Consider the following 27,230-nt stretch of genomic DNA (forward strand, 5'->3'; position numbering starts at 1 on the left):
TTCAGTCTACTCCAAGCACGGAGCAGGCTCCAGCTCAGCCTCTGGGGCATCCTGAAGGAGTGGGACTCCCCTCAGCCCAACAAGAGGCCCCAGTGCAGACTCCGGAATTCCCTGGGAGGGTGGAATCTTGGACTCAAGAGGGTCTAGCTCAGACCTCAGATCTCCCTGAGGAGACTGGACCTTTCTCTACCCAAAACGATGCCACAGCTCAGCCCTCAGAGTATGCTGAGGAAGTCAGCCCATCTGTAGGCCAGCAGGGGGCCGCAGCTCAGCCTCCAGGCCTGCCTGTGAACACTGAATATTCCTCCAGCAATCAGGAGCAGCCTGCTCAGCCTTCTGAGTCTCCAGAGATCGAACCTTCTAGAAGCCAACTGGAAGCCCCGGAGAAGCCTTCGGCACTCCCTGTGGAAGTCAAATCTCCAGTACAGCAAGATCCCCGAGCTCAAGCGCTAGACTCTCCTGAAGAGACTATCATAGCTCAGACTCCACAGATTCAGAAGGGGACGGACTGGTCTCCAGATCAGAATCAAGTTCACCGTTATAACCTGCCCAATGTTACCATCAAGCCTGCAGATGTGGCGCTGACCATAACTCCGGAGCCCACCATGGAGCGGGACTCTTCTCCAGTGCAGCAGGAGGGCTCTGCTCAGACTCCGGGCCCTTCTGTGGAGACAGAACCCTATATTAGTGATCAGGAGCAGCCCACTCAGTATGTTGAGTCTTCTGTAGAGAACAAACCCTCTCCAGCCCAGCAGGAGACCCCATATCAAACTCTGGGCCCTTCCCTGGAGACAGAAGCTTCTCCAGCCCAGCAGGAACCCCCAGAGCCGACTCCGGTCCCTTCTGCAGAGACGGAACCTTCCCCATGTAGTCTTGCTCAGGTCTGCAGGATGCTCAGCCTCTGTAGTAGGTTCTGTAGTAATGGTAAGTGCCAGGTCTAAAGGTTGATTTGTGACACTGGGTGATAGTGGAGGTTGATTTTGACCCTCATGATGCACTGGTGGCTGAGCTACAGATTCTTTAGGTGGAGTCTCCTGCACATTTGTGGCAAGTTCAGCCTCTGTAATGGGCTGTGGAGTTATTGTAAGTGCCAGATCAAAAGGTTGAAATGTGATGCGGGGTGATTTTGGAAACGGAGCTTGATCCTGAGCTGGTGTTGGAACTGTCACCCCCTATATCCTGGGGGTTGAGCTATACCTTCCTTAGATGGCCCTGGAAGCTGAACTGGGGCCTCCTGCATGATTGGAGAAAGTCCGCCTTCCATTCCAGGTTGTGTAGTTATGGTGAGTTCCACATCCAAAGGTTGACCTGTGACTTTGGTCAGGTTTGGTTGCTGAGTTTGAAGCTCCTGCTGGGTTACAGATGATTGAGTGTCAGGGAAGTCTTGTGGCTTGGCTGGGGCTACATTTTGCACTGGAGCTTGTTCTGCATTCTTGAGGGGCTCTAGAGGCTCAGCTGGAGAAAGTTCCATCTTTTCAGGCAGTGCTGGAGGCTTGGCAAGAGGAGGCCCAAGCTGGGTTGGAGAAAATTCAACTTGCTTGGTGGGAACTGTAGGCTGGGCAGGTCCTTCCTGCTGACTCCAGTAAGGATAAACTTCTGGAGTGGGCTTTAGGGTTCTGGTAAGGTCAATATCCACATGTTTTGGTTTGGTTTTAGACATCCTTAAATGCTGAGTTCTGAGTATTTCTTCTGGAATATGAGGTGAAAATGTCATATTCATTGGAATAGCATCACTCATCTCTGGGAAGATATCTGAAGGCTGGTTTGTGTTTCCCTGTTGGAGTGGTAATTGGTAAGCACTCACGGGGCGCTCTAGAGGTGGAACGGAAATCCCCTGCTGGCTTGGTGAAGGTTCCTTCAGTTGTTCAGGCTGAGCTGGGACCCCTGGAAGTGGGGAGTGCTCATCCTCTTCTGGGGGCTTTGGCTGCTGAGCTGTGTCTGCCTCCTGGTCTTTCAAAGGCTCATGCTCCGTAGGGAACACTGAGGCGTGAGCTTGGGCTTCCTGATGGATTGGAGAAGGTGCAGCCTCTTCGGGGGCCTGTAAAATTTCAGCTGTTTCCTCCTGCTGGGTCATAGAGGGTTTCTCATCCTGCATAACTTCTGGAGATTGAATTGGCAGTGGTTCAACCTCTTCAAGAGGCGTTGGAGGCAGAGCTGGGACTGAGGCCTGAGTTGTTGTGACCTCGTGGCTGACTGGAAATGTTTCCACTTCTGCTGCAGGTTTTGGTGTTAGGGTCAGCTGCAGGTCTGGAGGTTTAGTAGTCACATTGGGCAAGTCGTACTGCTGAACTTGATGGTGACCGGGAGGTAAAATGGTCACTGTGTGATGACTTGGAGGCTGGGCTGGGACTTCTGTCTTCTTTCCAGAAGATTCAACCTCCTCAGAAGACTCAGAGGGCCGCCTTGGTTGCTCCTGCTCACTGATATAAGGTTCGGTCTCCATAGGAGGGACTGGAGTCAGAGCTAGGGCCTCCAGCTGGCCTGGAGGAGCTTGAGTCTCCACCAGGGCCTCCGCGTACTGAGCAATCTGCTGCTGTTCTCTGAGAGAAGGCTCTGTCTCCACGGGAGGGCCTGGAGGAGGCTGAGTCTCCACCAGAGCCTCCGCATACTGAGCTATCTGCTCCTGTTCACGGGGAGAAGGTTCTGCCTCCACGGAAGGGCGTGCAGTGTGAGCTCTGGGTGCCTGCTGCAATTCAACCTTTTGATGTAGAACTTACCCTAACTCCAGAATCTGTTGTGGAGGGTGAACCACTCCCAACCATGCAGGAGACTTCAGGGCAGCCTCCAGGGCCACATAATGAAGTGGTCTATCAGCCTCCAGTTTATTATGAGATGGTAGTTCCAAAACCAAGTCAAGATCAAACTCCGCATCCAATGTCACCCAGTGGCACAGCTGAACCTTCGAAGTTAGAGTCAAGCATAACTCAGGTACCCACTACACAGGATGAACATTCTACAGCCTTCAAGTCTATATCTCCTCCTCCTTATCCAATGTACCCTGAGGTGACATTTTCACCTCCAGTCCAGATTCAGACTCAGTATACAAACCTGCCTCAAGTCACAGTCAAGCCTCTGGACCTGGAAATTACCCAAACTCCACAACGTACTACAGAGGCTACACCTTCTACTACCATGCAAATGACCCTAACTCAGTCTACAGAGCCACTAAAGGAGCTCGTAACTCAGTCCCCAGGGGACAATGAGATGACAGTTCCAACTGTCGCTCCCCGTCTTCGTGGAGGAACGACACTAAACCTTGCCTAGGCTTCATATCCGAGTCACGGCACCATTATGTCGCTCCCCCTCTTCGTGGAGGAGCAACACAGGACCCTGCGCTGTTCTTTCTGCTGCTCGGCCCTCCCCGGGTTTGCTGCTGGTTCTTCCCGGGTTGGCTACTATCCCTTCCACCTCCGTGGAAGGGCAGTTCCCCCTGGCCGCATTCCCCACTTCCGCAGGGGAGCGGCACACCGCCGGCCGGCTCTCTCGGGGGCTGCACGGGTTCCCTTAGATGTTCCCCATAGATGTTCCTGGTGCATGCCGTCTCTCTCCTCCTTTATAGTCCTCCTCCGCCAATCCCAACTCGGCTGCCCACACGCCGAGTACGCTGCTCTCCAATCAGGAGCAAGTCCTACAGTTAATTGGTTGAACTGGAGGCAGCTGTGCGGAAGCTGTTTACTTCTCTCCCAGCGCCATATTGTGGGAGAGCAGATGCATAGAATAAGTCTTAATTCCAGTAACAGTCTAGTCCGGTTTGCTCCCCACACCAACAGCAGGTCAGCATCAAGCTCAGCACCCAACATCACCCAGTGTCATAGCTCAGCCTTCCAAGATGGAGCTAACCATAACTCTGGTACCCACTGCAAAAGCTGGCCATTCTCCATCCCTGAAGAAGACTACAGATCTACATCCAGGCCAGGTTCAGACTCAGCACTCAACCCTAACTGAAGTCACAGATCAACCCCTGAATGCGGCTGCCACCATAAATGTCTGTGAGCTCTGCACCTGCAAAGATGAGACACTTTCATGCACTGGCCTCAGCCCAGTGCAGAAGCTTCACAGAGTTCCTGTACCAGAGCCCAACAGCTACAATGGCACCTTCAGCATATTGTAAGAATCTCCCTTCCTCATGGTTCCCTACAGCCTGCCTGTCTTAGCAGCTTTTACCCAAGATCTTCTGAGCCCTCCTCAAGTCCCCACCTTATGTTGACTCTGTGTGTGTGTATGTGTGTGTTTTGGCAGACAGAGTAGGACAGTGAGAGACAGAGAGAAAGGTCTTCCTTTTTCCGTTGGTTCACCCCCAAGTGGCCACTTTGCTTGTGAGCTTTCCTGATCCTCCTTCTCTTATTCTCTTCTGTCTCTTCTACAGTCTCATGTGATTGCCCTTACTGCTTTTCCTGATTCATTATTTATTGACATTCACCATGTTATTACCTCATTGCTTTAATCCCACTCTTCAACACAGCCCTCATCCCGACTTATTAGAGATGATACAACAGATTTAAGGATAGATTCTGGAGCCAGGTTGCCTGGCTTTGAACACAGGTCTCCCAGTGATTAGCTTTGTGACTTTGGACAAGTTATTTAGCTTGGATTCAATATCCTCATCTGTAAAGCTGGCTTAAAGAATTGTGTGATGGATTGTAACAGAAAATAAAAATGCGTGACTCCACAGTCTTTCCCTGGATGACAGCGAGAATGATGGTGGTCTATAAGGCAGAAGCACAGCAGTCAGAAAGAAGAGCCCGTTAGTGGGAGATGTGTTCAGTGTTAGGCACTTTTTATTGATGAGCATAAAGTAACCCGAGAGGACATATCCACCAGGCAGGTGAGCATACAGGTATCTGTTTTATTGCTGCTCCTGCTTCCAGGAAAATGTGTACCTAAAACAAATAGGTTCATTGTTGCTGAGGAGTGAGGACAGAGTTAAAGCTAAGCACTCACAGCAATTCAAAGTTGAAGCTAAATATAAGTCATTTAACAGCTTCTTGTAAACAAGTATCGATTATGAGCACCTTTCCACTTTTTAAAAAGTGCACAGAATGTAGGATAAAATGTGAAAGTATGAACCCCCACACACCCTCATCATCCCCTGGTCCTCACTCTATTACCTGTAACCCAGGTGTGCGTCTTTCCTTCCAACCTCCTCTCTTTTTTTTTTTTTCCTATGGAGGTAATGCTTGGCTCCTGGCTCAGTGATCGGCACTTTTACCCTATGCTGTATTCCAAAAGGCTTTCCACATCAGCACATTAGTCCCTCTGATTTTAAATTGTCTGTATCCATTCAGTACTTGGAAAGATTTCAGCAGAGGGCGCTTGGCCAAAGCACTAGTATACCTGCATAGGTTTTCATTATTCTTATTGGTGACAATACATTTTGCCCATTTTTTCTTGAATAATTTATCCTTTTCTCACTGATTTGTAGAAGTCAGTGTAGACACCTGAGTTATTTTGGTGAAAATACTTAATATTCAAAGTGATTGACTGTCTTTACTGTCAAAGAGACTGGACAGAGACGAAGTTAAGCTTCTGAGAGGATGCTTCATTGTTTATGTCAGTGGCCCCTCATTATTTATTGAGTGAGCAAACTGGGAAGCAGAGAGCTACGGAACATAAAAGCACTGGTATTTATTAGAAAGCTGATAATATTTCTGTATTTCAATACTCCCCCATGAGGGTGCCATGATTTTTTTCCTCATTCTGTTCATTCTTTTCCAACCCATTCAAGGATGTGAACTGTGTTCCTTTACAGAAATTTCCAAGGAAACTCGATTTCTTTCATTGATGAAAATGTATGGAAAGCATACCGCTGGGCTGAGACACTGTGAGTACACGCTCCCAAACATGAATACACAAAACTAACTGCATTGTAAGAGCTTTCTTGTTCTACTATTTTGAGGTCAGTATGTCAGAAAAAGTATTCCCTCTCCATGTCACAATCAACATCTGTTGATTATAATTCTATGGTTGTTTTAACAAGGCACAGAATTTGAAATAAGAAACTACTTCTATTTATTTGCATTTTATCAGTAATACCATTACATTCTTAGTAGATAAAAAGTGATAGGGATAGTGAAGACCTTCATTGTGTCCTAACTCCCTACCTATGAGGTAATAATTACTGCTCTGAGTTTGGCATATATCCTTCCAAAAAATTACCTACAAACATATTTACATAGAGCATAATAGTTGTGTTGTGTGGTTTCTTTCTTTTTTTAACCTAAATAGTAACATCCTGCAACTTGGTTCTTTCACTTCATGGTTTCTTCTGGATTTCTTTCCCTCCTAGTACTCAGTCAGTTACCCTATTCATTTAACTCCTGCATGATATTCTATAGTATGGATGGCCATTTCACAGTTTACTTAATAATCCCTCTATTGATGGATTTTCAATTATGTCCACTTCTCATGTATTGCTGCAAGGAAAATCCTTGTGCACACTTGTGAACATGGACAAGCATTTTGCAAAATAGAAGTCTAGAAAGAAAATGGGGCAGCTAGCATTGTGGCATAGTGGGAAAAGCCTCCACCAGCCATGCCAGCATCCCATATGGGCGCTGGTTTGAGTCCTGGCTGCTCCACTTCTGATCCAGATCTCTGATATGGCCTGGGAAAGCAGTGGAAGATGGCCCAAGTGCTTGGGACCCCGCACCCATGTGGGAGACCTTGAAGAAGCTCCTGGCTCCTGGCTCCTGGCTTCGGATCAGCACAGCTCTGGCCATTGTGGCCAACTGGGGAGTGAGCCAGTGGATTGAAGACCTCTCTCTCTCTCTCTCTGCCTCTCTCTCTCTCTCTCTGCCTCTCCTTCTCTCTGTGTGTAACTTGACTTTCAAATAAATAAATAAATCTCAAAAAAAAAAAGAATGAAAATGGATGAAGACTACGGAAATAGGAAATTTTAATTGCCCTCAGAAAAGCTGTGCACACTTACTTACACTCCAGCTAACAGAATATAAGAACATTCATTTCCCTTCATCCTTTTTAAAAAGATGTATTTGTTTACTTGAACTATGGGAGTGGGGGGAGGGGGAGATGGAGCGAGAGCAAATGAGAGAGTGAGAGAAAGAGAGAATCTTCCATCCACTGCTTTATTCCCCAAATGCCCAAAACAGCCATGGCTGGGCCAGGCCAAAGCTAAGATCTAATACTTGATTCTGGGTCTCCCACAGGGATGACGAGGAATCAAGCACTTGGGCCATCATCTGCTGCCTCCTAGGTGCACTAGCAGGCATCTGGCTCAGAAGCAGAGGGCCCAAGACTTTAACCAGGCTCTCCAATATGGAATTTACGCTTCTCAAGTGACGGCTTAGCCTGCTATGCCCCAACACTGACTCTTCCCTTCACCTTTTCACCTCGGGATGCTCTTTGTCTTTTTGCTAATGTGACTGGCAAATAAAAGGGTTCCCAGCTGAATCTGGATTTCTTTGATTACTCATAAATTTAAATGTCTTTATATACTTATTGAACATCTATGTTTCGTTGAGGTTTTGTCCACTGTCCATTTGTTGAATTATCTTTTCCTTACTGATTTTTGAAAGGAATCAGTTTAGACTCCCAATTTTGGGGGAAAATACTTAACATTCAAAGTAATTAACTAAAAATAAAAATCTATCATGTCACCTAGGCCAGTGAACTAGAAATTTTGAAGTGCTGAGTGTAACATAATAAAAAAAAGGAATTAATTGACATTTTTCACGACAGTTTGCATGTTATATCACTGGGACAACTTGTACAGACATCATAAATTATTTCTGAATACAAACAAGACATATAACAGACAAAGGAGAAGGGTTATGATCACTTTAAGATAAATTTTCCCAGGGCCTGTGCAGTGCTGCAGTAGTGCAGTGGGCTAAGCTGCTACTTGCGGCGCTGGTATCCTGTACGGGCACCAGTTCTAGTCCCAGCTGCTCCACTTTAAATCCAACTCTCTGCTATGGCCTGAGAATGCAGTAGAGGATGGCCCAAGCACTTAGGTCTGTGCACCCATGTAGGAGACCCCAAAGAGGCTCATGGATCCTGGCTCCTGGCTTCCAATTGGCCCAGCTACAGCCATTGCAGCCATTTGGGGAGTGAACCAGTGGAGAGAAGACCTTTCTGTCTCTCCTTCTCTCCATCTGTAATTATAACTCTGAAACAAATAAATAAAATCTTTTTTAAAAAAGATAAAAGTTTCCCCTTAGCCTACTATCTCATTTCTGATGGGAAAATGCTAGAATCAGGCAGTTGTGACTTTTAATTTATGATGTTTCTTAAATACAATACACACAGTTTGTATATATTTTGGTTATGCTTCATTTAAAGATGTCCCAAACTTGTAAGAAAAATCAAAGTCAGGGCTGGCACTGTGGCATAGCAGGTAAAGCCACCACCCACAGTGCCAGCATCCCATATGGGTGCCGGTTCGAGTCTCAGCTGCTCCACTTCCGATCCAGCTCTTTGCTATGGCCTGGGAAAGCAGTGGAAGATGGCCCAAGTCCTTGGGCCCCTGCACCCACATGGGAAGACCTGGAGGAAGCTCCTGGCTCCTCATTAGCACAGCTCCAGCCTTTGTGGCCAATTGGGGAGTGAACCAGTGGATGGAAGACCTTCCTCTCCCCTCTCCCCTCTCCCTTCTCCCCTCTCCTTCTCTCTGTGTGTAACTCTGACTTTCAAATAAATAAATAAATCTTTGGAAAAAGGAAAAATCAGAGTCATCTGACACAAAAGTAAATAACACTAGTTTCCTCTGAAGAGTGAAGATGGGAGTTGGAAAGGCTAAGGGATAAAGGGAAGGGGAAGAAAATTTAATTTTTCTTATTTGAGAGGCAAAGGCAGCATGCTATCATACACTGTTCACTCCCCAGATGCCTGTAGTGGTGAGACTGGGTCAGTCAAACTCAGGAACCTCAAACTCAGTCTTGTTCTCCTACATAGATGGCAGGGATTTAAATACTCAGCCATCATTACTGCCTCCCTGGTCAACCTTAACTTGTAGCCCCGGCATACCTCAAACATGGGGCTTCGGTAGTAGGGCTTGGGGAAAAAACAGAAGGAAATGGCAGTTCTGCCAATCTTGGTGCCTCCCAGTGTTAGGTTCTAACAGGGACATTGTGACCTACAGAGCAGACATTACATTTATGATTTGGTGGGAAGGACGGATAGGTGTATAGAGATGGACAAAAAAGGGAGAGTGGGAAAAATGGTTTAAATTAAAATACAACAGACATTGCCACCCTAGAAGTAAATTAGAATCTGGGTATTTAAACAGCACCATTACCAAAGTTTCCTCTACATACAGAGTTAGTCCTATGAAGCAAACAGCTGCAGTTGTCATTTTGATTCAGAAGTACCTCTTTCATTTTCCAGAATCCTCAGTGAAAATGACTTGACTGAATTACATAAGGACTCATTTGAAGGCCTGCTGTCCCTCCAACACTTGTAAGTCAGTTAATCATACTTATTTATGAGATTTTAGTTACATTATCTAGAAAACAAATATGGGTCCCAGCTGGATAATCTCCAAGGTTTCTTCTGGAAGTCTACACTGTAGGGTCTCATATCTCTAACATGGAATACCTACTATGTGCTTTGTGGTTTTTTTTTTTTTTTTGACAGGCAGAGTGGACAGTGAGAGAGAGAGAGAGAGACAGAGAGCAAGGTCTTCCTTTGCCATTGGTTCACCCTCCAATGGCCGCCGCGGCCAGTGCGCTGCGGCCGGAGCACTGCGCTGATCCGATGGCAGGAGCCAGGTGCTTTTCCTGGTCTCCCATGGGGTGCAGGGCTCAAGTACCTGGGCCATCCTCCACTGCACTCCCTGGCCACAGCAGAGATGGCCTGGAGGAGGGGCAACCAGGACAGAATCCGGCGCCCAGGCCAGGACTAGAACCCGGTGTGCTGGCGCCGCAAGGCGGAGGATTAGCCTAGTGAGCCGCGGATTATATTTGTATTTAATTTACAAGCAATGGATGAAATTGGATCCAAGGTCTGTCTTCATACAGGTCCTAAGTTAAGAATGAGTTTTATATTTATAAAGGACTGTAAAGAGAAACAAAGAAACAAGAAAATACAACAGAGACAATATGTGGCCGACCAAGTCTCAAACATTTATCATCTGGCCTTTACAAACAAGGTTTGAACGAGTTGGTTTAATACAACAAAGGGAAGAAAACATAAACCAACAACATTAATTTGAATGCCATCAACTGAAAGTTGTTAGATGATCTAATCTTGAATAAGTTAACCTTTAGCCATTAAGTGACTTGCTAAACAGGTAAATTATATAAACAATATTATCAAGAATACTAAGCTACCAAGAGAACAGATTTGGCATTAATGATTTCAATTAAGGAACTATTATACCCATGTTGGAAATAGATAATTAAAACAATAGCTACATAGTATTGGGAAGTGTACATCATTAATCCTTATTAGGCTAATTACTGGGCCTCTTCAGCAAATAGATTCTTGTCTCAAAAGTACAAGGCTTAAGGAACATAGCATGTGATACTCACAACACTCCTTTGAATGATGATCAGAACTTCTAGGCCATACGGGGACAACCACATCTGCATGGTTCCTCTTGAGCACCTTTCCCATCTGGGCTCCGGAACCTTGCAAACATGGTTTGGAGAAAAACAAATGAGACTACTGCTGGTAGAATACGCCCTTCATTGTTTCTGCTGGAAAATCCTTTGTAGCCTAATTAGTTTATGCTAGCATATGTATTCACTTCATTTTCAAAATGCCAATCAATTGTCTAAAGCTGAAAGAGAAAGCCAAACACTTTGCCTAGTACTGGAGACACATAAATGAGTAAGACAGGATCCCACCTTCCCAAGAGCTCACAATCTTGCAGGGGAAACAAATACACAAGCTCAAACCAATACCCAATAAGCACTATGTAGCTGACAGAGTGCTGCAGAGGGACCAGGGAATAATAAAACCACACTGCTTTTTAAAAATTCACTTTTCCTTCTTCTACCTACTCAACCATTCCTTCATTTAATAAACACCTGAGTCTATTTCCATGAGTCAGTTTTAAACATAGTGGGCAATGTAGATGAGCAAGGCCAAATCCATGCTTTCAAGAAGTTTATGCTCTGGGGAAATGGAAGGCACAAGTAACGATATCAAAAGAAATGGATATAGAGTCCAGACGAGGGAGAAGACTTTGGACTGGGTCAGGGACGATGGAACCAGGGAGCAATGCCAGTTGAACAGGACTTCCAAGGGGGCAGTGGGCATCATCAGACGTCTTGGAGAGAATATCGTGGGAGAAAGGGAAAACATGGAAGCTTCTGAGGCACAGAGATGCAGGGAAAGCTGGAGGGTGAAGCCAGGTCTTCCAGGCCTTTGAATGCTGAGCAAGAGTCACCACGGGGAACCATGCTGTCACAGCAGTGCTCTAAAACAGACTTGAGCTTGCACCACAGTTACCTGGGGCTCTGAACCCTACCCCCACAGTAACTGCCTGAGTTGGTCTAGAACAGGGCTGAGAATCTGCCTCTTCTGTAAGCACCTAGTGATATTGGCCTCGGAGAGTCACTTAGGGCAAGTCCCACTGGTGACTGCACATGGGACAGGTGAGAGAAGGAGATTCTAGAGATGGAGCCACCAACAGATGAGTTGCAGGTGAAAAGTGAGGGTCAAATTGTAATCAGTGGAAGTAAGAGTCCTCTACCACCAAGAGTGTTTTCAAGTGGGAATCCAGTGTCATGCTGTTTTCTGACGGTTCTATCATGGCTTTCATGGACTATCAAGCAACAAGCAACAAATAAATTTCCTTTAGTATGACAGAAAGTGTAATTCTGAATCAGTTCAAAATAATGAATTAATTAGAGAACCAATTTCATTTCAAATGATTCAAAAGGGCATCTTTTTTTCTGGTATTGAATGAAGTTAGAAAACTAGGACTAAACCAGGAAAGGTGTGAAAATGTGAGTATTCTTTGGAATATTAGACATTAAAAATGGAGATGACAGCTTTGCTCCTTGTTTCAAATGGATGAAGACTATGAAAGTTCATCTAATCAATTCTGCACTCAGGAAAGTTTACCACCACAATCTATCAAGATCTATAGTTGTGTATGTCATTGATGAAGGTTCTAACAGTGAGACTATTAGGAGAGGTTGTAAGAAGGGGTAGTATCTCCAGAGGGTCAAATACAAGTCCAAAGCTTTACAGTTTAGGTAAAAACTGCATATCCAACATTATCAAATGCAAATTTTATTATCCCCACTGACTATATAGTAATAGCTAACCAAGGCAATGTTTTCCTTTTCCTAGAGATTTATCCTGCAATAAAATAGAGTTTATCGAAAGACGTGCATTTGAGTCACTCCCTTTTTTGCAGTCTATGTAAGTTACAATTTCATCACATTTGGAATTTTAATAAATCTTCACTGTTCACCTTGAAATAGGGTTAAGATTCTACTTTACATTTGTAGTAGAAGGTTGCTAAAATTCTGTAACAGGTCCTTTTCCTCTCTAGCAAAAATACTATCAGGTACAAAAGTCAGAGTGAATCCCACAGAGCAGGGCTTCTCAGCCAACATGATTTTGCATTCAGGTAACAGCTTACAGCCCTGCACATGCTGCTGACACTGCATGAGCTAAGCCCAGCCTGCTGTTAAGCCACTTACTATGTACAGGACAAACCTCCACAAGAAAAGCATTATCGAGTCCAAAATGTCAATAGCATTCAAGTTGTGAAACTCTGTTCCAGAGAAGTAAAGATCACACAGTACAAGTATGTCATGTAATATGAAAATAATATGATGAAATTTAATGTAAATGTGTAAGTATAATTCAGAAACCAAATCTTCCAGTACCAGTAAATTCTTTAGTGTGTAGATAAAATGTGGAAGTATTGTTTCATCTATAAAAATTAGAATCACTCCTGAAAGAAGAGTATTCTGAAAATATTTCTTTTTTTCTTCTTCATTCTCTTTCACTCGTGTCTTTTTTTGTAGAAATCTTGGTTGCAATTTACTGACAGAACTGAGCTTTGGGACATTTCAGGCGTGGCATGGAATGCAGTTTTTGCACAATGTGTAAGTGCAATAGATGATGAATACATATTTAAAAACCATTTGTGTATAAAAATGGTATATAGTTATGCTTATCTGGGTATTAAGCCCTGTATATAAACTCTGCAAAGAAGGTCTTCATTTCCATTTTTTTTTTCCAAAAATCTAACACAAAGTACTCTGGGAGAAAAAGGTTCTGGTGCTTTCTCAGGGTTACCTGCTTTTAAATCCTAATGCAAAAATAATTCCTGGGACCCAGCCAAAGGGCACATCTCTCCCCATCACCCACCCAGATCATAAGCTTTTTCCAAAAATGTATTTAGCTCTCAACTTATAAATTATCTGTGGATACTAATAACTTTTGAAATAGGAAGAAGTGGCATATATGTTAAACTGTAGTGTTAAAAAAATAAGAAAATACACTGCTCTAGCCTAATCCCACATATTTTGTCCTGACTAAACTGCAACAGAAAGTGAGTTTTATTCACTTTCAACTCAACAATTCTGTGATGTTCAATGGCCCAAGGGAATTTTAGATTCAAGATACAGATTCTCCACTAAACCTGATGTTGAAAGACTATCCACCTGTTCTGTGGTTCAGAATCCCAGCCAAACACAATTCATTCTGGTTATGAGGGAAGGTTTTAGGATGTGTTGGGGATGGACCAACAGTGCCTGCAGATCTTGAGGAAGAACACTGAGAGTCTGTTTTTACTTCACCCACACACCGGGAGCTGGTTCCTGGAGCCCCAACACCAAGTGGTTTTGGTAGCATCAGTAAAAATGGCCTCAACATATATCATTCCATTAGATTCCCTCCTAAGGGGCCGAGTTCCAGTACAGTTTTCTGTAGACAACACAGGGAGAAAATCTGTGGAATCACAGTGGATGAAAAGTAATGAATTCATTTAAGAACATTCACTGAGTGCCAGGCCCACCGAGTGCCAGGTGCTGTATTAAGTGCTGGGGGTACAAACTGGAACAGGACAGAAGCTTTGTCTCCAGAGACTTTCATGCCAGCAGGGGGAAGTTGGACATTGATGGGAAAATGAGTGACAGCCATGCTAGCATCTGTGCAGCAAGGCCAGAGAGATGAGCTGAAAAAGTAGGAGCAGAGCTAGGGATGGCGTACAGTGCACGAGGCACCAGTTCATTTATCTCAAGTTTCTGTGTCCATCTTAAGCCAAAGAAAAAAAGCATTTGCTTCATGGTGATGCAAAAACCAGAGCTAGCTGGTATTGGAAACTAATCCTCTTATCATGCGATCTGAACATATCTAACTCATGGTTGCTTCAAAAATTGGCACAATGGCTGTAATACACCAAGTGTGTGTTGGGAGCGGGTCTCCTTTATTTGGGGACATATTCTTTTATTAGACAAATCTGCTTCAAGGAAACTTTTGCTATCCCCGTTGCCCCAGGAAGACACCAGTGATCTTATGACCAAAGATGAGGGTTTTTAAAGTGAAAACAATGCTGTTCACTGCATTACAGAGTCCAGAAAAGAGTGCCAGCTGAGCTGGATTCATCATGAACTGGAGCCTAAGCTTCAAGGCTTTACGCTTGCACGTGCCCCTTCCAAGGTCCTAGGAGGGGCTGGAGCAATTTTTATATTCATAATTCTGCATGTTTCATTATAAGGGATTCCCCAAATTAGGTTAGGCTCATGCTCAGAAAAATCTGCATTCACCCTTACTTTGCACGTACTACATGCAGCCCAGTAAACATTCTTCTGAATGAAGTCTCTGTGTAAAACAGCAGTGTGGTAGGATCAATCTATTGTGAATCTGAAATCTACCTCAAAGACATGCCAAGAGCTTACCAGTGACATAACATTCTTTGAATAGTAATACTCATCAAATCTTTCAGTGAAATCAGAAATGAAATATATTATGGGAAATCAGCAGTAATTGATAATTCTAAACATTAAGTATACTTTATTTCTTCTGCTTCATTCATTTATGTCGCTCCCCCTCTTCGTGGAGGAACGACACAGGACCCTGCGTTGTTCTTTCGTCTGCTCGGCCCTCCCCAGGTTTGCTGCTGGTTCTTCCCGGGTTGGCTACCGTCCCTTCCACCTCCGTGGAAGGGCGGTTCCCCCTGCCGCTTTCCCCACTTCTGCAGGGGAGCGGCACACCGCCGGCCGGCTCTCTCGGGGGCTGCACAGGTGTTCCTTCAGATAGATGTTCCTGGTGCATGTTGTCTCTCTCCTCCTTTATAGTCCTCTTCCACCAATCCCAACTCTGCTACCCACACGCCGAGTACGCTGCTCTCCTCCAATCAGGAGCAGCTCCTGCAGCTTCTCAAGTTGGTGAAAGGCAGCTGGGTAGAAGCTGTTTGCTCCTCTCCCAGCGCCATATTGTCGGAGAGCAGATGCATAGAATAAGTCTTAATTCCAGTAACTTAGTCTAGTCCGAGTTGCTCCCAGTTGCTCCCCACAGATCCCCCTTTCTTTTTATTTTTGGCGTTGATACGCGCCTGTCTTCGGTGCCCCGCAGCACACACACTGCTCTGCTTGCTAGAGTTGCCCACAGGTGCTTACAAGCCCTACCAATCAGGCAAACTGAATCCGGGTCCTCTCTTCGCCATGTTGTGAGGAGGTTTTTAGGCGCTGATGCGTGCCTGTGTTTGGTGCCCTGCAGCGCATGCTCTGCTCTGCTAGAACTGCCTGCAGGTGCTTACAAGCCCTACCAATCAGGCAAACCGAATCCAAGCCTTCTCATTGCCGTATTGTGGGGAGACTTATTGATGTTAATTCGTGCCTGTCTTCGGTGACCTGCAGCGCATAAGCTGCTAGCTGCCCGCAGGTGCTTATCGTCTTACTAATCAGGCAGACCGAATCCAAGCTCTCTCATTGCCGTGTTGTGGGGAGGCCTTATTTTTCTCTATTTCTCTACCTCCGGGCATTCCTATTTCTCCTATTTTACTTCTATCTGCCAGCATTCCTATTTCTCTCATTTTACTTCTAAACTTGTTTCTCTTATCCCCGCGGTTTCCCGGCGCCCGCCCCGAGGCTGCTTCTCGGCGCCTCCCCCGCGGCGGCTTCCCAGCTCTGCGCGGCTTCCCGGGGCCCGCCCTGCGGCGGCTTCCCGGCTCTGCGCAGCTTACCGGCTTCTATTCGCACCCCGTGCGCTCTCCCCGTTTGTGCCCCGCGCGCTCTCTCTGCGCGTGGCGGCTTCCGCGAGTCACACAGCCCAGCTCACGTTTCCGCCACCGGCATTCAGTCCAAGTTCCCCGGGCTAACCTGGTGAATTCAACCTAGCTCACGTCTGCGCCCCCCAGTTTGGCTTCCCGTCTTTTGCTCCCCGGGCTAATCTGACGGATTCCAACCTGGCGGCCCACGTCTCTGCCTCTGGTTCCAGATTTTCGCCTTTTGCTCCCCGGGCTGACTTGAAGAATTCCAAGCTAGCTTACGTCTCCGCTTCAGCCTGCCCCCCCGCGGCTTCATCCTCCCTAACATTTTTCTCTACCCAGTATGTTTCCTAACTTTTCTTCCAACAACAATCCCCTCTCATTTCTCCTGGCTTTTCCCCACAGTCCGTATCCGAGTCTAAGTTTCTTCTAGGTTTCACTTTCACTTTCAACCTGCAGTCCGTATCTGAGTCTAAGTTTCTTCTTGCTTTCACTTTAAATCCTAACTTCTTTCCCACAGTCCATATCCGAGTCTATGCCTAGGCTTTCAATAGCTTCTTCCGGCACCTTTTCCATCTGGCTTTTCCCTAGGTTCTTTGCTAGTCTCTCTCTCCAGTATTTTCCCACTTCTTCCCGTTTCTTCCCTCTTCTTCCCTCCTAGGTTTCCTATCCGAGTCACGGCACCATTATGTCGCTCCCCCTCTTCGTGGAGGAACGACACAGGACCCTGCGTTGTTCTTTCGTCTGCTCGGCCCTCCCCAGGTTTGCTGCTGGTTCTTCCCGGGTTGGCTACCGTCCCTTCCATCTCCGTGGAAGGGCGGTTCCCCCTGCCGCTTTCCCCACTTCTGCAGGGGAGCGGCACACCGCCGGCCGGCTCTCTCGGGGGCTGCACAGGTGTTCCTTCAGATAGATGTTCCTGGTGCATGTTGTCTCTCTCCTCCTTTATAGTCCTCTTCCACCAATCCCAACTCTGCTACCCACACGCCGAGTACGCTGCTCTCCTCCAATCAGGAGCAGCTCCTGCAGCTTGTCAAGTTGGTGAAAGGCAGCTGGGTAGAAGCTGTTTGCTCCTCTCCCAGCGCCATATTGTGGGAGAGCAGATGCATAGAATAAGTCTTAATTCCAGTAACTTAGTCTAGTCCGAGTTGCTCCCAGTTGCTCCCCACACATGTACATTAAGTCTTAACTCATTGGCTTCTTTCTAAAAATTGTTTTAGTCACTTCATTGGTCCTCACAAAACAAGTTTCATAGTTTAGTAGTGGAAGGACTCTAGAGTGTAGAGAGGGGCTCCCTTATCCAGACAGAGCACATCCACATGCTCACTCGTCTGTTACTCACAAGCACTGTGGGTGACTAGGAGGAGAGTCCAGGCTTTCTCCCTCCTCGGATATTCGCCCCACTGTTGACACTGTAGGTGAGCTGGGTGTGGTCGTACACTGAAGGTCAGCCATGGGCATCGCCTCCTTCAGGCAAGCTGTGGATACACCTGCATTTGCACACTGCTGGCACAGTCCTCCCTCTGTGGTGTGTCCTGGAATCCAAACAGCATCTCCCCAAACTCAGAGAGAGGCATAAACCTTACAGATGAAGAGAACAACTCAGGTCTGCCCTTTGGGGGTGTTTTGTAAGGGTTCACAAGTTTTCACATTGTCACTTCCTGCAACTATTACACTTTTCTTCTCATAATCTTTTCATCTGCACCATATTCTCATCTGTGTAGCAAGAGGTCTTCTTTTCTCTTAAGGTAATTCTTCCTCTGCACCGTATGCTTCTCTTAAAGTATTCTCTTCATTGACTTTAGGGTTTTTTTGTTCTTTTACTTTTTTCTTTAAGATTTATTCATTTATTTGAAAGTCAGAGACACGGCTGGTGCTGTGGCACAGCAGATTAAAGCCCTGGCCTGAAGCGCCAGCATCCCATATAGGTGCCGGTTTGAGACCTGGATGCTCCACTTCCAATCCAGCTCTCTGCTATGGCCTGGGAAAGCAGTGGAAGATGGCCCAAGATTCTGACAGCTCACTGGGATGCACTTTGGAGAGGCTCAGCTTCATTCTGCATGCTCATCTCCATTCATTTTCTTTTTCTTTTCTTTTTTTTTTTTTTTTACAGGCAGAGTGGACAGTGAGAGAGAGAGACAGAGAGAAAGGTCTTCCTTTGCCATTGGTTCACCCTCCAATGGCCGCCGCGGCCAGTGCGCTGCGGCTGGCGCACCGTGCTGATCTGGTGGCAGGAGCCAGGAGCCAGGTGCTTTTCCTGGTCTCTCATGGGGTGCAGGGCCCAAGCACCTGGGCCATCCTCCACTGCACTCCCTGGCCACAGCAGAGAGCTGGCCTGGAAGAGGGGCAACTGGGACAGAATCCGGCGCCCCGACCGGAACTAGAACCCGGTGTGCCGGCGCCGCTAGGCGGAGGATTAGCCTAGTGAGCCACGGCGCCGGCCCTCATCTCCATTCATTTTCATTCTCTCTCTCTCTCTCTCTCTCTCTCTCTCTCTCTCTCTCCCCCTCCCTCCCTCCTTCCCTCCCTCTGTCCCTCTGTCCCTCTATCCCTCTCCCTCACTCTCTCTGATACTGGGCATACAGGCTATTTTTTTTTGGAGAGTTTGAGGTTTTTTTGTTGTTGTTGCTCATTTTACACATACTTCTTTTTTCTTATTATAATTCCTGATTTGGTTCAAATGTAGACAAAATAACTTAGACAAAGTTCAAACATTATCCAACATTCACATGGTTACATATGACTTTGAGTATGCAAGTAATACATCTCATAATTTTAAAAAATTTTGAGAAGCAACAAATTAAAAATAAAATTAATCCACAATCCAAAAACCTAAACCCAAATATTGCTAAGACAGCAGTCTATTCCTAAAGCAGATGTTTCTTTTTTTTTAACTTTTATTTAATAAATATACATTTCCAATGTACAACTTCTGGATTATAGTGGCTTTTTCCCCCCATAACCTCCCTCCCACCTGCAGTCATCCCATCTCCCATTCCCTTTCTCATCCCATTCTTCATCAAGATTCATTCTCAATTCTCTTTATATACAGAAGATCAACTTAGTATATACTAAGTAAAGATTTCAGCAGTTCGCACCCACACAGAAACACAAAGTATAAAGTATTGTTTGAGTACTAGTTATACCATTAATTCACATAGTACCACACATTAAGGACAGAGATCCTACATGGGGAGTAAGTGCACAGTGACTCCTGTTGTTGATTTAACAATTGACACTCTTATTTATGATGTCAGTTATCACCCGAGGCTCTTGTCATAAGCTGCCAAGCCTATTTTTAAGGCTAACACTGAGCTTGCCAGGGAGGAACTGTCTAGGGCAAGTTAAATACACAAAACCCACACAAATCTCACTATTCTTACAGAAAGTCAGCCAATTTTCTTGAGTAAATGCCCCACAGGTGGCTGCAAGCCTTTGGTTAAATTTCCAGAATTATCAAAAACTTGATTCTGACCACTTTTACCATTTTGTTGTTCCCTTTATGAAGGGATAAATTTTCAAATGTTCTCACTCCACTGTTTACATAGGTTTCCACTGATGTCACCTACAACATGCTTTTAAATCTCTAGTCTCAATGACTCTGAGCTAAATATCTAATCGTGGGATAAGATTAGGGAAAAGGAATAAAAAGAGAAACTAATTTTCATGAGCGCTATCCTGAGAAGGTTGATGAAATTTTCAAAGTACTTCTATATTTAGTCATCTCAAGCTTCAGATTAAAGTGACAAATATTTGGACCCTTTTCTGCACACATATTAGACACAGTCTGGGGCAGGACTGAGCTCCAGCTCCAGCTTTGCTTCTTACAAGTGCAGTGACCTACAACAAGTTACACAGCCTCTGTGACTCAGCACAATATATATCACAATAGGCTACTGGGGTACAATACCTATCACAGAGGTTATTGGGAACATCCAGTGTTGAATGCTGAACACAGATGCTTGGCAGCCCAATCAATATCATCTGTAAGAATTATTATTTTCACAGTCTGTAACAGTACAGTACGTTTTTGAGTAGAGTTAAACTAAAGGCAGTTTTTTTTACCTGTTTTTGTTTTTGTTTGCTTGCTTTAAAAAATTTAAAAATCTATTACAGCATTTAGGAATGAAATTTCCCACAACACGAATTTATTCATTGTATTGGTATGGAAACAAAATGTGATTTCTTTACTCAACAAATATTTATTAACCATGCAGTAAATTTCAGGCACTATGCCACACACAGGCATAACAAAGACAATAACATATGTTCCCTGCCCTCAAGGGGCTAACAGGCCAGGAGACTGACAGGCCAACAAGCAACGTAACAAAGACTGTGATGTGATGTGATGCAATGTGACGTGATGTGATGTGATGATCAGTGTGATGTGATGTGACGTGATGATGTGATGTGATGTGATGTGACGTGATGATGTGGTGTGATGTGATGTGATGTGATGTGATGATGTGTGATGCGAAATGAGAACACCAGTGGAAGAACGTGACAAGAGTATGGCTTTGACGTGGGTTCTTTTTCCATCAACTAAATGAATTAAGTCATGGCTTGTTTAAAATTTCTAAAGATGAAAGGCAAGCACCTTGAATTATGGAGAACACAGGATTAGTGTTTCCTACACAAAAAAGGGCTTCCCTATCAGTGTGGTCACTTCTATACATCTTTCTTTTTTAAGACACAGACAGCTCCCGTCCACTAGTTCACTTCCCAAATACCTGCAATGGCTCGGGCGAGGCTAGGCCAGGCCCAGGCTGAAGCTGGAAACCAGAAACCAGTCCACGTCTCCAAGTAGGCAGCAAAGAATCAACCAATTGAGCCATCACCACTGCCTCCCAGGGTCTGCATTAACAGGAAGTTGCAATTAGAAGCTGGAACTGGGAATCAAACCCAGGCATCTGATTTGAGACGTAGGTATCCCAATCTGGGTGTTAATTGCTAGGCAAAACACTGGCTCCACTTCTAAGGCTTTTCACCTAAAAAGTTCTTTGGCATATTTTGTGTTTATTATGCATTTTTTTTGTATCTTTTCTCTTTCTCTTCTCCATTCATCCTCTAAGAGACATAGGTAGTTCCCAAAGAACAAGTGCTTTTTGAATTCTAAGGGTGATTTATAAGTACACAGAAAGTAATTTTAAGCCTAAAATGTCTACACAAAAAAGAATATAATTTCTCATACAATCTTGTGCTTATTGAAAGGCCGATAACTTTAATTCCATTGCATTTTTCAGAAATCTCAATCGTAATCCTCTGAAAAACGTTGAAGATTCGTATCTTTTTAAACTGCCAGCATTAAAATATCTGTAAGTATTAAACTAATCCTTTTTTATTTTCATCAAACATTAAATATTTGAGATTGAGGCTAAAAAGTCATGATTTTAAATTAGGTTACTGAAAAAAAATAAATTAGGTTACTGAAAAAAAGTTATTGACTGAGGCAAGAACTGAGAAAGAATTTATCATGGGAAAGACAGCTGGCAGAGGGAGACAGTGTTACATGCAAATACATGTTAGGAATACCATCTATCCCAAGCAAAGAGGTATAGATGTAAATTTTTTAAAGAAAAAAATAAGAATTAAAAGAGGTCAGTGTAGTATAAAATGAAAAATAAGACAATGGCAGAAAAAGGTGTAGGTTCCACTCTTCAATGCCAAGGTCATTAATCTGATGATGCAAATAGTAAAGTCATTTCAACCAGGGCTTTCTGGAACTGTCTCCATGACAAACTCTTGAGCTGTCTTGCTTTATAGAGAAGCCAAAACTGATGTAACCACATCTTCCTGAAACAACCTTTTTAAGGACAGATCTTTTTATTGAGGTCCATACCATGAATGTTTGGGCTTTCTCCTTCAGAGACTTGGGAACAACACAAGTACCACTTACCACAGTTGAGAACATCCTCATGATGACTCTTCAACTGGAAAACCTGTAAGTTATCTTTTTCTTAGGTTTATTTCCATGTAAGTCTGTAGACTTGTTTTCTTAAGTCAGGCTTATGGAGGTATAATTTTTATGTATTTCAATTCACACTGTAAAGTTTGCTGAGTTTTGGCAAACACATGGTTATGTAACCACCACCAAATTCCTGATGTAGAACATTTCTATCAACCCAAAAAGGTCCCTCATGGTCCTTTCCAATCAATCGTCTCCTCCCATCCCCAGACTCAGGCCCTGCAAACCACTCATCCTGTTTCTATTCTTGTAGTTTTTCCTTCCACAGTGTCTTATAAGCAAAATCATGTAGTAAGTGTAGCCTCTTGTGTCTGGCTCCTTTACTCAGCATAATCCTTTAGAGATTAAACTACTATTCATGTTGCTGCCTCTACCTATTGCTAAGTAATATTCCAATTGTGTAGTTACACCAGTTTATCCATTTCATCAGCTTATAGAACTGTGTTTTCCAACTTTTTGCAATTATAAATAAAGCCACTAACAGCACTCACATGGAGGTCTGTGAGTGGATATGTGTCTTCATTTCTTTTGTGTAAAGATCTAGGGGTAGGACAGTTCATTACCTACTAAGTGTATATTGAACTGTTTAACACACAGCTAAACTGTTTGCCAAGTAGCTGCTGCAGTCTGCACTCTCACCAACAATGTTCGAGTGTGGCACTTGCAACATGTGTTGTCCCAGTCCTCAGATTTCAACTTTTTTAACAAACATTTAGAAACTGGACATTGTGGCACAGCATTAAGATACCACTTGGGGGGCCAGCGCCATGGCTTACTTGGCTAATCCTCCACCTGTGGCACCGGCATCCCATATGGGCACCAGGTTCTAGTCCCAGCTGCTGCTCTTCCAATCTAGCTCTCTGCTGTGGCCCAGGAAGGCAGTGGAGGATGGCCCAAGTGCTTGGACCCTGCACCCGCATGGGAGACCAGGAGGAAGCACCTGGCTCCTGGCTTCAGTTTGGCGCAGCTCCGGCCATAGCGGCCATTTGGGGGGTGATTGGGAGGTGAACCAATGGAAGGAAGACCTTTCTCTATGTCTCTCCCTCTCACTGGCTAACTCTACATGTCAAATAAATAAATAAATAAATAAGAAAGATACCACTTGGGATGCCTACATCCCGTATCAGAGTGCCAAGTTTGAGTCCCAGCTACTCTGCTTCCAGCTAATGTGCACCCTGGGAGGTAGCCGATGGTAACTCGAGTATTCTGGTCTCTGCCACCCATGTAGGAGACCCACACATTGAGACCTATGTCCTTGGCATAGTCCTGGCCCAACCCTGGCTGTTATCAGCATTTGGGGAAGTGAACCAGCAGATGGAAGGTCAATCAATCAATCTCTTTCTCTCTCTCTCTCTCTCTCTCTCTCGTTCTTTCAAATAAGTTAAAAAAATAAAACTTTTTTTAATGTAGCTTTTCTGCTAGTAGATAAATAGTGGAATCTCTATATTTTTTTTAGTATTTAAAAATAGTTACTAGAGAGTCAATCAGTTCTCTCACCAAATGCCACAAAGACCAGCATTGGGCTGAAGCTGGAATTGACAGCTGGGAATTCAACCCAGATCTCGCATGTAGGTGGCAGGAACCCCAGTTACTCAACCAAAGAAAGGCAGAAGAACTATATTAGCAGGAAGCTGGAATCAGGAACCAGAGAGAAGAATCAAATGCAAGTGCTCAAATGCGGGACTCAGTCATCCTAACGCTGGCACCTTGGGTACACTCACTGCAGTTTAAACTTGCACTACTCTAATGACTGACGATACTGTTGTGCAAGTATCTTTACCAAGTGTCTATTCAAATCTGTTCCCATGTAGTAATTTGATGGTAATCTTAGGGAGTTTTAAGAGTGTTTTATATGCTCTGGGTATGAGTACTTTCTCTCAGATGTATGTTTAGTAAATATCTTCTCTCTGGTTGTGAGTTATCCTTTCACTCTACTAAGTGTACCTTCTGAAGAGTAGAAGTTAATTTTTTAATGTTGCTGAGCCTATAGCAACTTTTTATCTTGTATGGTTTGTCCTTTTATTGTGCCTTTCCTAAAAAAATCATTCAAATAACCCATTGTCTAATCTAAAGTTACAGAGATTTTTTCCTGTTTTCTTGTAGAAACTGTAGAGTTACATTTAGGTCCATGATCCTTTCTAGTTAATTTTCATGCAGAGTTTGAAGTATCTCAAGTTTTGAAGTTTTAAAAAGGATTTCCTTAGAGCCCTATTCTGACATTTTACCATAAACTCACTGCAACTTCCATTGTGACCTCCCCCCTGCCAATTGGACAAGCTAAACAGAAACTATGATAAGGCTAGTTGAGCGGACTCCACAAGATAAGAATGGGGAAAGGCCTCTCACAGCATACCCTGCCCTAATCACTTCTGTCAGATCACCTCCTTGACTAACTTCCCACATCATCAAATCCATTGGTTTCTGCTCTAGCCTCCTCTTCCTCAACCTTGGGCAGCATCTGCCACAGTGGATCCTCCCAGGTCAGTGAGAGGCCTTCCTCTCCAAAGGGTCAAAGCTCTCATCATCAACAAGCTTTCTCAGTTAGCCAAGGCTGTGGTGTTCTAGCTGCTTTTTTCATACTTGACCATCAGTGGACAGGAAAAGTGCTAGCATTTTCTGGAGCCATGTGCAACCAAGGCTATAAAAACCTGAAAGCAATTGTTACACTGGAGTTCATTATTGGAAGTCCTCAGGAGTTTAGACAAAGCAGGCCAGCTCACTTGTGTCGTGACTCATAAGTGATGGTCCTTAATGCATTCTTAAAGACTTACTTATTTATTCGAAAGGCAGAAATACATGTAGGGTTTTTTTTTTTTTTGCCAGAGTGTTTTGGCTTTCCATGCCTGTAATACTCTCATGGGCTTTTCAGCTAGATCCGTGTGCCTTAAGGGCTGATTCTGAGGCCAGAGTGCTGTTTAGGACATCTGCCATTCTATGGGTCTGCTGTGTATCTCACTTCCCATGCTGGATCGTTCTCTCCCTTTTTTATTCTATCAGCTAGTATTTGCAGACACTAGTCTTGTTTATGTGCTCCCTTTGGCTCTTAGTCCTATCATTATGATCAATTTGAACAGAAATTGATCACCGGAACTAGTGAGATGGCATTGGTACATGCCACCTTGATGGGATTGAATTGGAATCCCCTGGTATGTTTCTATGTGGGTGCAAACTGTTGAAATCTTTACTTAATATATGCTAAACTGATCTTCTGTATATAAAGAGAATTGAAAATGAATCTTGATGTGAATGGAAGGGGGGAGGGAGAGGGAAAGGGGAGGGTTGCAGGTGGGAGGGAAGTTATGGGGGGGGAGCCATTGTAATCCATAAGCTGTACTTTGGAAATTTATATTCATTAAATAAAAGTTAAAAAAAAGAAGAAGAAAGAAATGCAGAAATACAGAGAGAGAGAAAGATCTTCCATCTGCTGGTTCCTAGCTCAAAAGACCACAACAGCCAGGGCTTGGCCAGGCCAAAGTCAGGAGTCGGAGCTTATTCTGAATCATGTGGGAGCAGGAGCCCAAGCACTTGGACCATCCTCTGCTGCTTTCCCAAGTGCATTAGCAGGGAGCTGGACCAGAAGCGGAGCAGCTGGGACTTGAACCAGTGCCTATAAGGGACGCTGACACTGCAGGTGAAGGCTTAACCTGCTACAGCACAGCGCTGGCCCCTTTATTGCATATTAATGTGCAATGGTCTTTAATACTTAAATATTATCTAGTAAGAATAAGTTATACCTCAGGTCATTAGCAATTTCAAAAGATTTTCCAATATTTTTTAAAATTTTATTTATTTATTTGACAGATAAGAGTTATAGACAGTGAGAGAGAGACACAGAGAAAAAAGCCTTCCGATGGTTCACTCCCCAAATGGCCACAATGGCTGGAGCTGCACTGATCGAAGCCAGGAGCCAGGTGCTTCTTTCCAGTCTCCCATGCGGGTGCAGGGCCCAAGGACTTGGGCCATCTTCCACTGCTTTCCCAGGCCATAGCAGAGAGCTGGATCAAAAGCAGAGCAGCTGGCACTAGAACCAGCGCCCATATGAGATGCCGGTGCTGCAGGTGAAGGATTAACCTACTGCACCATGGTGCCGGCCCCAGATTTGCCAATATTTTTGAAAATAATGATTTGGGGCCCAGCGCTGTGGTATAGTGGGCTGTCTCCACCTGCGGTGCCAGCATCCCATATGGGCACCAGATCCAGTCCTGGCTTCTCCTTTTCTGATCCATCTCTCTGCTATGGCCTGGGAAAGCAGTAGATGACCTAAGTGCTTGAGCTTCTGCACCTGCATGGGAGACCCGGAAGAAGCTCCTGGCTCCTGGCTTCAGATTGGCCCAGCTCTGGCCATTGAGGCCATTTGGGACGTGAACCAGCTTAAGATGGAAGATCTTTGTCTCTGTCTCTCCCTTTCTGTGTTTGTAACTCTACCTCTCAAATAAATAAAAATCTTCTAAAAATAAATATTTTATCACTGACATCATCCCTAGTGCATCCATTTTAGTAAGCAGCAAAACTACAACATTCTCTATGCAAGATGCAGTGTTCCTGCCAGAAATGGTCCCTAGTGGGGCTGGTGTTGTGGCATAAGGTGAAGTTGTCTGTGATGCTGGCATCCCATATGGGAGTGCCAGTTCAAGTCCCAGCTGCTCCACTTCCCATCCAGCTCCTTGCTAATGAACCTGGGAAAGCAGCACAGGATGACCGAAGTGCTTGACCCCCTGCCACCCAGGAGAGACCTGAATATAGTTCCTGGCTCCTGGATCCTGGCTCCTGACTTCAACCCAGCCCAACCCCAGCTGCGGTGGCCATTTGGGGCATGAACCAGTGGCTGGAAGATTTATTCACGTTCATTCTTTCTCTCTCTCTCCCTCCCTCTCCCTCTCCCTCCACTCATTCTCTCTCTCTCCTGCACCCAACCATCACTCTGCCTTTCAAATAAATAAAACTTTAAAAAAAAAATCTTAGCCACTCAAAAAAATAAATGTTCCCTGGTGATTATATTCAGTATTGGTCTTAGAAGGATAAATTGAGGTGCATGCTGTAAAACAACTGATTTGAATGCCTCAAAAATCCCAATGCCATGAAACACTGCAAAAAAGGAACAGTTCTAAACTGAAGAAAATTAAAGAGCCA

General features: G+C 44.6%; 1 protein-coding gene across 1 annotated transcript in view; it reads left to right on the plus strand.

Moving 5' to 3' along the window:
* The first annotated feature begins 3,794 nt into the window (after nucleotides 1-3,794).
* LOC138846265 (leucine-rich repeat-containing protein 37A3-like) overlaps nucleotides 3,795-27,230 on the plus strand; it is a 32,396-nt gene continuing 8,960 nt past the window's right edge. The window contains 7 exon segments of the mRNA XM_089317018.1: nucleotides 3,795-4,107; nucleotides 5,750-5,821; nucleotides 9,346-9,417; nucleotides 12,265-12,336; nucleotides 12,951-13,031; nucleotides 21,379-21,450; nucleotides 22,002-22,076. Coding sequence (XP_089173144.1) covers nucleotides 3,830-4,107; nucleotides 5,750-5,821; nucleotides 9,346-9,417; nucleotides 12,265-12,336; nucleotides 12,951-13,031; nucleotides 21,379-21,450; nucleotides 22,002-22,076 — 722 coding nt within the window. The 5' untranslated portion in view covers nucleotides 3,795-3,829.

The sequence above is a fragment of the Oryctolagus cuniculus genome, chromosome 17 (genome assembly GCF_051225735.1).
Source record: "Oryctolagus cuniculus isolate XC-2025 breed Fujian yellow rabbit chromosome 17, ASM5122573v1, whole genome shotgun sequence".
Taxonomy (NCBI): Eukaryota; Metazoa; Chordata; class Mammalia; order Lagomorpha; family Leporidae; genus Oryctolagus; species Oryctolagus cuniculus.